The sequence below is a fragment of the Chenopodium album genome, chromosome 27 (assembly GCF_948465745.1).
Source record: "Chenopodium album chromosome 27, dcCheAlbu1.1, whole genome shotgun sequence".
Lineage (NCBI taxonomy): Eukaryota > Viridiplantae > Streptophyta > Magnoliopsida > Caryophyllales > Amaranthaceae > Chenopodium > Chenopodium album.
Genome location: NC_137860.1, coordinates 6246697 through 6262580, shown reverse-complemented (window position 1 = coordinate 6262580; position 15884 = coordinate 6246697). Strand labels below are relative to the sequence as shown.

Sequence of the window (15884 nt, the reverse complement as noted above, 5' to 3'; positions counted from 1 at the left end):
TTTTATTATTATACGCTGGAATTCCGCCACCAATGTGTGGCATAGGTGATGCTGGCACGGTTAGCTCCCGTGTCAGTGGGCCTCAATTTATTGAGGTAGGTTTAGTTGGAAACCCGTTGGATGCGTAATCAACGCTAAATGAATTATCTAGTGTCCAGTTAAAGAGTCTTGTTGTTTGTTGTATGTGCTTGTAAACAGGTGCAATGAGGCAAGTATGTGTGGTGGTAGGAGTTGCATGTTAGTGTGTTTAAATATGCTTATGTACTCAGCTTTGCTGATTGTGTGTGTTGTTTGTGTCTGGCTATGTCTTTATCTTGGCCCTACGATGATCCATTTTAATGGAGAGTAGTGGGGGCAAGTGGAGATAATCTTTTCAGGTGTTGAAGCATATTCATGATGGGGCGTGAGTGAAGAGCGAATCATGCTAGTTTCTATTAATTGAGATGTGGTTTACTGCTTTCAAATATTATATTATGTTATGCTTATGAGACTAACGCAAAGGTTTTCGTAATTTAATTGGTTTTGATAAGGGCCTTCAATAGTTCCAAGTTGTAGGTTGATTTTATTTGACTTCATTGACTTTGGTTTTAACTTTATTTTTGTTTGGTAGACTTTTAAGTTGACTCATTTTGAATGGTTTTAATTTAAGTCTTCCGCTGTGTATCTTTGATTGTTGCCTTAGCCGTTTTCACGGTGGCGGTAATGTCTTAGATATTCCTAAATCGTATTTTAAAAAAGAGTAAAGTGTATTTTAAAGGAAAGGAATTTCTGGGGTGTTACATGGAACTACAGAGGGTTAGGGAGTCCCTTTGTAGTGAATGCTTTGGGCGGTTGGTCTTAACATAAAATCCTCAAATGAGGTTTGATTGTTTGCTGGAAGTGGACTATAATGGGGAGGGAAGGAAGCGAAGTGGAGGCCTAGCTTTGTTATGGCAAAGCAATGTGAAGATTGCGGTGATATCTTTCTCTTAGAACTACATTGATGTAATGGTGGAGGGTGAGTATAATCCCCCATATTTTCAACTTAATTATAATATGTTTATTTATTATTTATACAAATATTTTTATTTCGATTTTATAGTATGGATTATTTTGATGTAAAAGTAATAAAATTTTCATTATTAGAAAGCTGAAACTATTAAGATTTTAGTCTAAATCATAATCCTCTTTTAAGTTTAGTAGCCCAATTGATGAGTGGCATTTATGCCACTCTTTTATCCTTTTTCTCTAAGGATTCTCCCTTCATTTGCACTTGTTTGAGCCTTTTCTATGCATGTTTACCTTAGTTTTGCCTTTTCTTTTCCCTTCTCGTGTTTCCCTTCCTTTTCCACTTTTTCTTTGGTTTTCTTAGTGTTTCTTCGTTGTTTTGTAGGTTGTTGGCCCTTTTGGATGAACCTATGGATGCATGTCGAGCTATGGAAAGGAAAAGAGATGCTCGAAGAGAGTGTAATAGCCATGCAGGAGCTGCGGGCGTGGAGATTTATCTTGGAGATTTCTCAGACTTTCAGTACATGTCGTGTTGTGCCTTGGAAGAGGTCTCTCCTCCTTGACCCGCGGGCGCGGCACTTGGGCCGCGGGCGCGACATGTCGAAGATGCATTTTCCCGATCTCCCAGACCGCAACCTCTCCTCAGCATGAGAGGCCTCTCATACTTTCACCCGCGGGCGCGGGAATATGGGTTAAGCAGTTTCGTACCCAGATTAGAAAAGGCGCGGCAACTAGCTAGAGGGCTCTCCTTGGTGTTTTATTTCCGTCTTTTTTGATGCATATAAATAGCCTCTTTATTCAAGTTTGTAATCATCTTATTTTCAATCAACATTTAACCCTAATCCTAGAAAGAGAAAGTGGATTATTGCTCAAGTTTCCTTTATTGTATTTAACTTTGGTCAAGTTTATCTTCAATAAAGCAATACTTCAAGTTTTCATCTTGTATTAATCTCATCTTTAGTAATCTCTAATCCCTTCTTTTAGTTTTATTTATTTGCCTTTTGTTGCTTATTTTCATCAATCTCTTTAGTTCATTTTGTTGTTATTGTTTTCATTGTTCTTAATCATGCTTAATTTTGTGCCTCTTGTATGCATGTTTAGTTTTGCTATTATGTTTAATCTCCCTTCCCTAGGCTAATTTCTTAGTTAGGGGAAGGGGGTGGAAAACATGTGATGATATTGGGTGATTGATGATGAACTCTTGCCATAAATTGATGAAAGATATGATTTTTTATTAGCTTGAGATTATTGTAGCACTTATTTGATGTTCTCTAGTTTGAATGCATGAAAATGATTTGAATTAGATTAATATCATCCCTATTTTGATGATTGCATGAGAATGAGTTCTTAAAGTAGAGTTTAATGGATTATGCACCTTTAATCTCTTTTTACTAGGATAGGCTTTTCTATAGCTAGAGGAGTGGGGACCCAGATTGTATCTCGGCTTCCCACTAATTTTTTGTAGGTTGTATGACTTTATCAGTTTTTGAGATATAATAATAATAATAAAAATAATAACAATAATAATAATAATAACAATAACAAAAACAATAACAAGAACAATAATAGTAATATAATAACAATAACAATAACAACAATAATAAATTCATCGTTTTTTTTTTTAAATATTGTGTCACATTTACCTTATTTGAAAATAATTATTCATATTAATAGGAAAAAAATAAAATATATGTATTGTTCTATGTAAAGATATTGCGGAATAATATTTATAAGTGAGTCAATAGTAGATTTGAAAATATTTTTTTACAAATAAAAAAGAATGTGAATAAAAAATTCAATAATTTTATGATTTGGTGAATACTTTGTGTATAAATTATAATAGCTAATCACATTGGGTAAATTAAGAAATAGATATAAAAAAGTAAAAATAAAATAACCTATAGGTCATGTTAAAAAAAAGTGACACGTGTCTCTCCTGTTGTCTGTTTTAGTATTATGTTATTGGTTTACTAACCTAATTCCTAATTAAAAATGGTACTTATATAAAGTGAACAATAAATAATAAAGGCCTCTAATTTTAGAAGGACCTAAACCTAAATTAGCATATCGTGAGCTAGATTTTATTGAGCTTAGCGAGGAGCGAGCACGAGTCGAGCACATAAGTTTTCGAGCCGAGCACCCCTTAACTCGTGATTGACTCGTTCGATTAGCACCACTAGACATTACCGCTACCATCATTATGCATAATTAATGGTAAAGTATGGAGTTTAAGTCCAACTTGCTAATTAAACTTACCCAACTATCCTCTTATTTCATCACGGAGTACTATATATTACGACAATGCCATTTGATTGGTAACTTTTTCTAATCAATGAGATCATCTAACACCCTCACAAATAAACTAAACTATTCTTGTTTCAAAAAAAAAAAAAAAAAACTAAAATCTCTTTTTTTTTTTTTTTAACAATAAAATCTCAACTTATTGCCTGTTCTCATTGACTAAACTCAGCTGAACTGAACTGAGCTGAACTGAAATGAATATTTTATAAGAGAAGGAAATTAGGAGCTGACTGCACTGAATTGAATTGAGCTGAACCAAACTGAATTTCAACGTAAGAGAACAAACCCTTAATTAAAAAAAAAAAATAGTTTTTGAATGAAATTACAACAATTACGAGTAAATTAATTTTTTTTTTGAAGACAACAACAATTAATGTGGTACTAGTTGAAAATTGAAATCCTCCTACACATTTAAGTTTTCTCTGTTATAGTGTTTTGCGCCGCTTCACCCTTTCCCCTCCCCTTCCACCGAAGAGTACTCTGAATTCTCCACTAAAACATACTTGCGACCTTTTTAACCCATTGAAGCGCAGTCGACGTTCTCCATTGAAGCACCTTCTGAAGTAAGTTGTTTGCTTTTGTTATCATTATATAACAAAGTTATGAGCCTAATTTGATTATTGAATCCTAAAATTATGTGAATTTTCGAATCTAATTTGATTGCTACTGTATTGCACAACCCTTTAATTTTAGAATTCTGACATTTGTATTCTTAAGCGAGAAGAATTTAGAGAGATTTTTCAAGCCTAATTTGAAAATTGACTGAATTTTATTTATAGTAATGGAAGACAAACTAGAAGTGAAGGAAAAGGGTTATGTTCCTGGGCCTGATTATAAGGAAGATAACAAGGAATCTCTAATCGATATTGAGATGAATGAAGATACTGAACTTTGGCTTATTCAGTTGCCTGATGATCAAGTAATTTCTTTTCCTTTCAATTAAACTAATTTGATTTTTTCTCGTTGTTTAATTTTGATTATTATTTTTCAAAAATTAGAGGTGCCATGTTAATATTATCTTCGTATTTGTTTGCCTAGTTGCATTTTTTTTGTGAGTCAAAAGTTTAAAACTTTATGTAAGAAATAATCTCTTGCTGGTTTCAATTCAATGTCTACTTTTCAATATCGCGTTTTTATAATTTTTGCATTAGTGGGGTTGAAGATATGTACGTTTTAAAACGGCACGAACAAATAGGGACATAGGGAGTAGTTTTAGAGTAAATGATTTGTTATGTTCGGTGTGAGACTTGATTGATTGATCTCATGGGTTTATGCACTTTTACTCTCCCTGTTGTTAGTATCTCGTTGTGACGCCCTTGGCCACCTTTTGAGCTTAAAGCCAGTTGTGGGTTGGTGGGCTGTTTTGGATTGATTCGGAAAGGAAGACAGAACTTTTTCACCATCATGCACATCGTGTGAGAGTATTGATAATGCGAATGCTGTATACCTGTTAGTGAGTCATGAGTTTTGTAGCTTAGCTCCATTAGAATAATACTCCATTCAGAATAATCAAGAAATAATTTTCACATTGGCCTGAGGCCCTGAACCTTCCTATAGATGAGGATATGTCATGATATTGCTAAAATTAGAATAGATGGGTCATAACCAGCTTTTTAAGTAGAACAAAATCCAGCTATAAGTAATTCTTTTTCCTAAGCAAGATGACAACTTTAATTGTGACCATAAATCCAAACCACCTGAGTATTCAAGAAAGACAGGTGTATAGGCATATGGTGTTTGTTTAAGCATTGCATTGGATTTTGGGCACTTATTTATAAGGTTTGAGAATATGTGGTCAATGTGGACATCCCTTGAATTCCTTAAATACATAGATATCACTTCTTCAGTTGGCATAAAGGATACATATCTGAGATTTTGAGTATTTCTATAGTGAAGACTGGTTTTTTAGAGCTTGACCACTTCTTAGAAACCTGACTGTAATGTTTTTTCACTTTTATTATTGAGTAATCTTTGTGATGAGTATTTAATTTATTCTCCCAATCTCAGCTTCTATAGTGTATGCATTTTCGACTGAAACTGGGTTCCACTTCGATTCTGAGATGGAAACTCGGCATAAGTGCATAACCTGCATGACTAGAATGTATCAGGCTATAGCTTTCTGTGAAATTTGAGCAATCCCTGTGGTGAAGGTTATTTATTGGAACTTGTTAAGACTTTTCTGGTTGGCTTAATATATTACACGTTTTGTTTGCAGGATATCAGTTGTAAATGTCTTATTTATTTATTTATTTATTATTTTACTCATGCAATGTGGTTGTGTATCAATCTCTTCTAATTATTTTCATAAATACAATTTTGTCTCTTAGGCTCATCTTTTCCGTTTCTTCTTCAAATCTTGTAATATTTTAAACTAGGAATTCATCTAAACTGAGAAGCATAGTGAGGTAAAGAGAGGGAGGATGGACATTTAGCCACCTAATCACACATATTAAATGCTGCCATGATATGATCCTTCATCTTTATCAGCCTCATTGAGTATTCACTGCTATTTCTTGTGTTCTTTGCCACCTGATTGGGCATCAGGCATGTAACCAAGGTACTACAACATACCTAAGATCTGTACAATAATAAATCAGTACGCTAGTGCCTTTTTCCTCTCTTCTCGTCATTGAAAAAATATTAGATCATAGTGGTGCATGAATGGGTTTGATCATTGAAAATGACTTGTTGACAAATTTTGTGAGTTTATTCCTAGTTAGCCATATAAAGTGGTTCATTGGTAATCAGAATCCTTAATAAGGCGCCTGATTTGCTTTTTAGGATGGTCAAATGAATTCAAGTATAATATTGGCGTTGAAGCTTCGTTTTTCTGGTAAATTAAGTTTTTATTTTCTGGAGACAGCCTGGTGGCTATTTAACCTCAGCTAGATGTGGCACTTAGAGTGATTAAGTAGGGGATCAATTTTATTTTATTTTTGTATGCTGTTTCAGATGAAATTATGCAACTGGTACAGTACTATAACGGTTTTATATTTTTCCCAAAACTGGTGATCAGTTAAAAAATGTCTTTATCAACTGCAAACAACCCTTTTTCACCTGTATGCTACTAATGCTAGGAATTAAGTGGGCTTGTCAATATACTACTCTGTGTGTATCTCCAACTTAGAATTTAACTAAAGGTGAGAATTACAAAGAACTTGTAATGGAAACATGGAATAAAAGAGAAGGATAATGCTTAGGATTTGCTGAGAAGCTTCTCAGCTATGTGTGCTTTGCATATTACACTTCGGAAGGTGTGGTTGGATAAATTGGATCATGTCTGGATTAAGCAATTAAGTTTGACATTGTGCTTTTTATACCCTCTAAATAGCTAAAGGTGGATTACCCTTTCTCATTCGTTTTATAGATATTCTATATGGCTACTACTCTATGTTACATTGACACGGGTACGGGTATCCGATATTGGTACGGATCCGAGTGTCCGATACGTCATTTTCAAAAATTTAGGACACGGGGACACCGTCTTTACTTTGGACTCGGGTACGGATACGACAATAAAAGAAAAAAAAAATAGGATAATCATAGCAAGTCCCCATAAAAAAATTTGCAATTTTTATTTTAAATTAGACTGTATAATATACTCTGTATAGTAATACTATTTTTTTTTTAACGAAAAGTAGTACTACTACTAGTCTACTACCTAAGTACCTAATATAATAGTCTAATACTGCCAAAACTCTTATTGATACTGCCAAATTTTAAAAGCATATGTTGAAATTTCTGTAAAAAGAGAGTGGAGTGTGGGTCCAATAAAAGACTCAACCATTCATTTTTTATTTCTCTCTCCTCTCTCCTCTCTCCTCTCTCCTCTGTTGAGTGTTACTGTTCGCCATTTTTGAAGCTCTTCCCTGCTATTTTTGAAGCTCTTCCCTGCTATTTTTGAAGCTCCAAGACAACTATGCCATACCCGAGAGCCAAACGGAGTGTCCGGAACGGATTTCATACCCGGGTCCGTGTCGGGTCGTACTGACCCGGGTATGAGGCCAAAAATGGCGTGTCCGAGTAACATAGCTACTACTGATTAGGCCTAGATTCAAACCTTGAAAGTGATACCTAATTATTATACACTAAAATGGCCTGTCTTGTGATTCTGGCCAGAATCATAACATTCTTGCTTATACTTGTTCCTTTGTCCTTGAAGTAAATTAGCATTTGCCTTTTTGGATGTTCCATTTCTAAATTAATGTTCTTCTTTTAGTAAAGCTTATCTATTAGCTTTTACTTTATAATTGCCTTGGTTCCCACTATCACTGACTTTTATTCATTTATACTTCCTATCCTCCTCAAATAACCTAGGTCTAAGACAGAGAGTGTTATTTATTATTATGATCTTCCTAAAAATAAGTGTATTTCACCAAGATGTTTTTTTCTTTTTTTTTTTTTTGAAGAAACCAAGATGAATATAGTTTTTGCACTCCACTTGTGCAATGTAGAAGGGATTTCAAACAGGGAGGCCGGTAATGATGAGTGTAGTCTTTTTAAGCTATTTGAAGCAAAGCTGTACAATCTGTTATAGATTGGGGTTTTCATTCTTTTAAGTCAGTCATTTCTCTAAATAAGTGATCATTTCCTGTTTCCACATTTGTTGGTTGCCTATATACTATAACTTCGAGTAAACCAATTGTTGCTTACTGTTCTATCCACTTGGCTTGCACCATCTTTAATGCCTATCTTTTACTGTTGATATCTATAATAATGTGTTTGGTAGAATTTATGATAAGCTGACATTTCAGAAATTTACGCTGACACTAATCTAGCAAGATCCCACATGGTAGTATTTCTTCTTTTATATACTTGGTATATTATCACAACATGTGATGGAATGGAGGGAGTACTGAGTAAATGTTAGTAAAAGTAATATGTGAGGCAAATAGTGCTATGAATCTATGATTGTTGTTTCTACTTCTTGTTGTTATTTCTACTTTATTTGTTTTTTTTTTCTTTTATTTATTTTTGGGTCGAATTGAATATGGGTTGCACAATGGATTGTCTCTTTCTAACAGTCGTTTGTTGTTTGTATAGTTTCCTGATTTTGATGGGCAAACTGTGTCACTGAATCTTGATGGAGATGGACATTTGGGGAGTCTTGAAGGAAAATCTGGTATTTTTTGCTAACCCTGTCAAAACTAAAATAGAATAAATTTCATATGCTACCCTAGCTACCTCTTGATGGTTGCTTGTTTGTTCCAGGTAAAGTTTATAATTTGGTCAACTATCCCTCTGAGACGGATGATGTTACAGTCTTCCTATCCTCTCCATCTGGGCCAAAAGTTGGTATGTCTGAAATTTTTGTTTTGAGTTTAAAAATTGAAAATTTTGGATAAAAGAGAACAAGAAATAACACCTTTAAATGATAAGATCAGTTATAATTATACTTGTATTGTAGAAGCTTATAAACAGAGGAAAACTTTGCTTATTAGCTCACTTTGTTGGAAAGTACTTCTATTTCAGCTCGTATGTAAAGAGCTAAATATTGATGCTATACTGGAAGTTAAGAACATTGCTATACAACAATTTTATTCTCAAACATCAATCTAGTCGGGGGGAGGAGCCACCCCATATGTTTTCTCTGCCTAATCTGTATCTGTTTTCCTGTCAGCTGGGAAGATTTCACGGCATGTCTCGCTGGTTCATTTTCCAGATCCAAATGAACTAATAGCCCTTGAAAATGATACGAAAAACCAAGGACCGATGAGCTCTAGGACTTCAATGACAACCTCTTCTCATCACTTTTCGACTCCTTCTAGGAGTCAGAGAACTCCACATTCACAAAGTAGGAGCCGATCTACTAGCAAAAGAAGTTCTCGGTCTGAAGTCACTGATGCATCGGAATTTTCAAAAAGAATTCTTGCTGAGCCATCGAGGTACAGCAATCATTCTGCGCAAGACTCGGGGAGAGGTCGAAGTGATGTCACCGTTTCAGGCTCCTCAGAGCTGTCACATCGAAAGAAATCAAAGAGGAAGACTGATAGTGAAGCTTGATACTGGTTGTAATTTGTTGAAAAATGTATGAAGTTCATTTTCACAATGAGATTGCAAGATTTTGATAGATTAGAACCTGAATTTTGTGTGTTTTTGCACTAGGGACATATCTCATTAGATACAAAGTACTCTGTAAGAATTGCTTTTAGTATGCAGTTTGAGTTTCTGGCTTCTGATTAAGCCTCGAATTTAATATTTGGTGAATAGCCTGATGTGAATTACCAAATCTAAGGTAATTTCTTATAATGATTAATTTCTAGAAAAAAATGTTTAAGAAGAGTTTTTTTTTTTTTTTTTTTGGAAAGCTTTAAGAAGATATATATATATATATATATATATATATATATATATATTGTCTATGACACATGTGATGTTCACTGTTAGTGGGCAAAATGTTATCATGAATGTAACTTAACTGATTGATACCATAGATGTGTATAGATATTTCAAGGTTCTCTGCGTGCATAATTAATCTTCTATTGTCTATTGTATCTTGCAGGATGACAGAATACAAAAGAGCAAAGTGTGTAAATCAAGATGATGTTGGGTTCAGCTGTAATATATTCTAAAATATTTAGTGCAGGCCGGACTATCCTTGGGTCTTGTCTGTTTTGTTGTGGTGTATGTAGGCTTTCTAAGCCACTTAGTATTTAGTAGATAATTCATTGTCTGTTAAGACTGTTGTTACGTTTTCTAACCTTGTACGATTACATGTACAGTATGCCTTATTTTCTTTGGGATAGATCAGGAGTGACCCTTGGGCTTGTTTCTGCCAGAAATCTTCCATTGGTGTTTAGTTAAGTAAAACGTTTGGTCCTTCGTTGTGTTTACAAGTTTTTTTTTATGGTGAAGAAGATCGTGTCCTTTGCCTTTTTCTACATATGAGAAACCAAAATACTTGCACATGATATGGTACCCTTAAACGGTTAAACCTGAATTTTCAGCAACTTATGCCTCAGCTTCCTAAACAACACCTACAAGCCACTGGTTTCCTCCTTTACCTATTGTTAATTTGTAATCCTACCTTATCTAAGTTGAGCTTCTAATTCTAGAGGCACTTACTAGTTACAGTTTGAAGCCATCTTTGTTTTTCCAATGTAATGTCGTGCCACCAAATTTACCAGTCGAAATTATAATTACAATATACAAACCCGAAGTGTTGATAGATTGATGCTTTATTTCAACATCAACATCAACATTTGCTCAAGTAGTAATAGAACAGATTCAAGTTAACTAATGACAGTACTTATTGAAAGGATAATGCAAATGCAAAATAGCAACATGCACTTTGTATATAAGTAAAATAGCAATAAGCAAATATAATAAGAGTTTGTGATACCCTGCACATGTACAATAATTCTGCATTCAGAATAGTAGTTTTGAGTCACAAGTGTACACTATAACATTATAGTAAAACATTTCCAGGCAGGATTTCCTTGAGGGCATGTTATGTTTGGTGCAGAGCCAAGGATTATTATTAGCTCATGGTATTTGTAGTAAAAGTTTTCCAGTCCTCGAGTACTCTCATGGTAAACCTTTTATCCACTTCCATCGAGCTGCCCATGTGAAAGAAGATGAGCCATGTATTGCTGTCATCACAGAAGATTAGACAGTTAACACCAAGAAATTTTCTTGATAGTAACATAAGCAGTATAAGACAAGAAGAGCGTTCAATGAACTTCATAGAGTTTTTAGCAATCATAAGGTTACCACAAGATATGTCATACCCAAAAAACATTATATTGTAACCATAAATGTTTGTGTATTAGAGTATATAAGCAAACTTACAGCATGGTAAGCATATGGTGATTTCCCCTGGCGCTCAAAATGTTTAGCCATAACGCAAAACTCTATTGGCCCCCAATCCTCCACCTCAAAGCAATTACCAAGTGCGGCTTTGTATAACTACAGAACAAATTTCACAAGTATCAGATAATGAACCCTTTAAAAACCACAAATTCTAAGATGGAGAGGGACTCTATGATTATCAGTTCTAACCTTCGCAGTGTCTGTTAGCATTTCTGTTCCTGCAGGATAAGATGCATAGAATTGATCACCTCTGGAATAACCAGCTCTTGTGCTTCAACACCAAGAACAGAGAAAGCATTATTATTTCTCATTAAATCATCAAAGTCATCCCACAATAAAAAATAACCAACATATAAAATTTACGTGTTGTTGTTATAAGCATAACTCAATACTGCCGCAAAACAATAAAATCCACCATAGGAGACCAGCCGTCGAAATTTCTGAATCTTCAATATTTCATAGCAAGCATCATATACTCTCATCATATGTCCACTACTTCACCTGTCTTCAAATGCCCGAAAAGGAAAAAAAGAAAGCAGCAGATGCTAGCATCATTAAGTACAATAACCAAGCCAATATGTGATACAACATAAACATGCAAATAAACTACCAGAGCATAAGATATGTTCACCTTTGAGAAAACAGAAGTCTGCTAATCAAATTTCACAAGCAATTCCTGAAAGATCATACATTCAACAAATTACAACCAAAAAACTAAAAAGAAAAATTAAAAACACCAAATGGGGAGGGACAATTTGTTAAAAAAAAACATTTTAGGAAAGTACATACTTTTTTTAACACAATATTATACTTCACAGAGAATAAGTACAGCTGTTTGATATACCTTTCCTCCTTTTTTCTCAGATGCAACATATAGGAATGACATGGGGATTAAGCAAACAACAAAAATAATTTAATTGCTTCGTTGCCCATGTTATTAAGGGAAAAGCAAACTAGAGAAATTACTTTCTGAGTAATTCGAACAGACAAACCCCATCACCCCACTGCCCAGAATTTAGACACAGGTACAGAGACATAAGTACATAACAATACTACTATATAACATTAAATTTTATTTTTGAGTTTTTTTTTTTTACAAAAGTCTGAAATTAAAAATTAAATCTTTTTTTTTTTTTTATGTTTTCTTCTTTTTTGTAAGGAAAATCAAAAAAATTATTCATTCTTTGTTTAATTTTTTAGAGATTAGAAAAAAAAAAAGTACTATAAGAGTAGAAAAAGAAAATAAAAAAAGAAAGAAAAAGTTGGAAAAAGTACTTTTTATTAAATGTCGTGTGAGAAATGTATATTATGGGCTTGATTACACTGTGACAATCTACCACATATTTTAATATTTTTCTCTTTCCTCAGCCCCACACATCCGACCATTCTCTTGTTTCTCATTCTCCTCCATCACAACATGCTTTGTTTTCCCAAGTTGTGGTATGCACTTCTCCAACCACTAAAGACCATTGGCTAAGATGATAACTCTGCCACGGCTTGCTGGAATCACCTCACTCCAAAAAGTCACAATATTGACACTTATCACCATGAATTGCTGTTCAAAACTGTAGATCTAGGGTTTCCATATTTTGAGCTTTGAGGTGCATTGTAGGAAGACTAGGATTAAATCCCACATCAAGTTGTTGTGTTTTAATAGTGAAAATGGTTGGCGGAATTATATCCTTGACTAGTGCAATTATCTATACTAATATATTAAAAGGCGTTACTAAGAACGTCTCTGTGCCACGTAGACCATGCCACGTCACCTATTACATCTCTCATTATGCCACATCATCACAACTCAATCAAATAGAATATTGATTCATATAAAAAAAAATGATGATAATGGGATTCGAACACCCGACCTTTTGTAGGAAAGATAGTTACTTAACCATCTAAGCCAATCACAAATTATGTTATAAATATGAAAATAAATGTATATAATTGATAATCACAAGGACTAATTAAAGTAGCAACCGGTGCAACGCCCGGGCTACACACTAGTTAAATATAATATAGGAGATAATAATTTAGTTTAATTGGGTCATCATTATGTCTTGCACTCTTGCTAGAGACCAATATTAATCATTAGGTTGACACAAAATAAATCCAATGTCAACTAAATGGATCCTATAAAGTCACACATTACATTGACCAAAGGAAAAGAAGTGTACTCCTAATGAGTATAATACTATAATGTGATTATATAATTAGGGAATTTGGGAAACAGAAAGGTATATGTAACATCTTCCCAAAAGAAAACAACATGCAATTTTATTCCCCCCTCTCTCTCTCACATAGCCAACAGTTTTCTCCATTGAAGAGAAGATTGATTTCTCTCGTCCGACTAACATTAGTGGAGGTCCAATTTAAACTTATAGACCAATCATAGAGAGGCTTCAATTATGGCAATAATCTCCCGAAAGAAATCAAGAACGCATATACTTAGCAATTGATCAAAAGGCTGCAATTGAAGCCCCACTACAATTGGTCCACAAGTGTGAATCAAACCTCCACCAATGTTAGTTAGGCGGGGAAATCAATCTCCTCTTCAATGGAGAAAATATCTGAGACATAGAGAGGGAATGAAATTACAAGTTTTTTTTCTTTTGGGAAAATATAACGTATATCTTTCATTTTCCCAAAACCCCTGATTGTATAATCAGATTATACTAATTACAGAAATTACACTTCCTATCCTCACTCCCTTTGACCAGCCAACATTAAGCCCATACTCATGCCATGTGTTAGATAAGGTAAATTAAAAATCTTGTGGTGTTGCATTAACTACCCTTGTAAGAATGTTAATCATCTTAAAAAACAGAAGAAGTAATAAATTTAGAAGTGGGTAAAGGGACGGAAAAAAGAAGTCATATACAATATTGGGATGATGGAGAGAAGGGATTAAACAAAGGGTAAACAAATTGTACTAATGATAATGATGATAATAAAGACTTTTCACATAAAATAGTTTTGAATAAAAGTGTTAAGTTTTTTTTCCAATCAATCCTCATTGAAGATTTAAAAAAAAAAAAAAAAAAAAAAAAAAAAAAAAAACTCTGCGATATCAACAATCAATGCACACAATGTCAGAAACCAAACTTAATAACCTACTAAGCCAAATTGAACATATTAAAGTCTAAATAATAGACTACATATTCAGAACTTATAGGTTCAATATCAGCTATGAATGCAAAGGCGTTCCAATATATTACCTACTAGCTAAATTATACTACCATAGAAAATGTCTGGAATTAGGAGAGAGATGAAAGAATTAAGTGTTTGGTATAAATATTGTAAATGAAAGGGAAAGGATTCAAATAAGTAGGAGAAAGGGTAATGATAAACGTTACCTTTACTATATGTTTGGTATTTTAATGGAATGGAAACAATTTAAGTAGATTGTGATTGAGTAAGGAAACATATTTTGTTTCCACTAGTTTATCAAGGGTAACAAATTGGGGGATTTTGTTACCCTTTGGAAACGGTATTTGTTACTTTTAACACATACTAAACGACTAGAAATGGAAAAACAGATTGAATCCGTTTCCTACATCTAAAATTACTATACCAAACACCCCCTAAGATGTGAAAAAATGAAGGTGAGCAGGAAGAAGATGATGGGTACTTTACCAGGAAGAGTAAAAACCCAAAGTCATGAGCTGTTTCCGGAAGATTGAGACTTCACCATCCTTATACCGCCGACCAAGAAATGGTGGTCTGCAAATCAAAGCTATTCTTAGTTAAACAAACACGAGGATACGAGTTAAATTTTCAACTCTTTGCTTAGTTATCCCTTTCTCAACTGTCCGCTAATCGCCCTCTAAATAGTTTTTGTTCTCATTCCACTAAAACTAGAATTAGAATTACAGCTTCTTAGAGCAGTAGGAAACTATCAAAGTGAACATTTTACACTTAAGCATGCATTTTAGGGCAAACAAACTACTAGTCTACTTTACTCAAAGCACAAACCCTGAATAGAAATACAAACCTTAATAAAAGTGCTTATTGCATATGGATTGAAAATCTAAAATTACCAATTTCATAGTTTGATCTTAACATTAAAGGGTTCTGCAACACATTAGCAACCAAATTTGATTCGAATCGATTCGATTATCAAATTAGGCTAAGGTCCAATTTCATAGTTCAATCATGAAAATCTGATTCAAAGATCAAATTAAGCTCATAATTTTCTTCTCGTTTAGTAATTACAAACAATAGTTCAATAATCGAGTTTAGCAGAACCTTAAATTGAGTAAAGTGAGAATCAAATTAACGATAAAAACTAGATTGTGAAATAGAAATTCGATAATTACTAGAGAAAACAATAACTTACCTCAGAAGCTGCTTCAATGGAAGATAGAGATATCAGAAGTTGGCCACAATCGAGAAAGTGGAGTGCGCTTCAATTGGAAACTGAGAGGGAAGGAGGCAGACCTACTTGCTTGGGCGTGTGTGTGTGTGTGTTTTTTTTTTTTTTTTTTTTTTTTTTTTTGTTAGGTTTATGTGTAAAGTGACCCAATTAAACCGATCTAAATCGATTTGCTTAGGGTTCGTTTGGCATTGCTGTGGTTTTCTGTTTTTTGGTTTTCAAACTCATATGATATAAGTCATATAATTAAACAAAAATTAGTCAAACTTATTTAAATCATGATAATTTTAAAAACTGACAACAGAAAAGTGAAAACACCTTTTTCTTGTTTCCTGTTTTTGGTTTTTTGTTTTTAAAAAAACAGAAAACTGAAAACAGAAAACGATGCCAAACAAGCCCTTAAGGGTTCGTT

General features: G+C 33.8%; 2 protein-coding genes across 5 annotated transcripts; one reads left to right on the top strand and one right to left on the bottom strand.

The window, feature by feature from the left end:
* Positions 1-3701: 3701 nt before the first annotated feature.
* LOC145620579 (uncharacterized) lies at positions 3702-9469 on the top strand. Its single transcript, XM_081675273.1, has 5 exons — positions 3702-3851; positions 4068-4207; positions 8332-8410; positions 8500-8583; positions 8909-9469. Exons 2-5 carry the CDS (start codon positions 4070-4072, stop codon positions 9289-9291), a joined length of 684 nt encoding a protein of 227 aa, XP_081531399.1. The 5' UTR covers positions 3702-3851; positions 4068-4069; the 3' UTR covers positions 9292-9469.
* Positions 9470-10502: 1033 nt separating this feature from the next.
* On the bottom strand, positions 10503-15571 carry LOC145620846 (uncharacterized). 4 transcript variants are annotated; one of them, XM_081675566.1, is made up of 7 exons: positions 15437-15570; positions 14734-14820; positions 11732-11776; positions 11464-11605; positions 11290-11371; positions 11080-11196; positions 10503-10880 (listed from the first exon to the last, which is right to left on the bottom strand). In XM_081675566.1, exons 4-7 carry the CDS (start codon positions 11583-11585, stop codon positions 10830-10832), a joined length of 372 nt encoding a protein of 123 aa, XP_081531692.1. In that variant the 5' UTR covers positions 11586-11605; positions 11732-11776; positions 14734-14820; positions 15437-15570; the 3' UTR covers positions 10503-10829. The 4 variants fall into 4 exon arrangements, with proteins under 4 accessions (XP_081531692.1, XP_081531694.1, XP_081531693.1 ...); XM_081675568.1 differs by having other exon boundaries at positions 11464-11601; XM_081675567.1 differs by lacking the exon at positions 14734-14820 and having other exon boundaries at positions 15437-15571.
* Between the last annotated feature and the right edge of the window lie 313 nt (positions 15572-15884).

Coding starts and splice junctions, on each gene's coding strand:
- LOC145620579 (XM_081675273.1), top strand. CDS start 4,070: ATGGAAGACAAACTAGAAGTGAAGGAAAAGGGTTATGTTCCTGGGCCT. Junction 8,411..8,499: donor GAGTCTTGAAGGAAAATCTG/GTATTTTTTGCT, acceptor TGTTTGTTCCAG/GTAAAGTTTATAATTTGGTC. Junction 8,584..8,908: donor TCCATCTGGGCCAAAAGTTG/GTATGTCTGAAA, acceptor TTTTCCTGTCAG/CTGGGAAGATTTCACGGCAT.
- LOC145620846 (XM_081675567.1), bottom strand. CDS start 11,585: ATGATGAGAGTATATGATGCTTGCTATGAAATATTGAAGATTCAGAAA. Junction 11,372..11,463: donor TATGCTTATAACAACAACAC/GTAAATTTTATA, acceptor TTGGTGTTGAAG/CACAAGAGCTGGTTATTCCA. Junction 11,197..11,289: donor TGCTAACAGACACTGCGAAG/GTTAGAACTGAT, acceptor TTTGTTCTGTAG/TTATACAAAGCCGCACTTGG.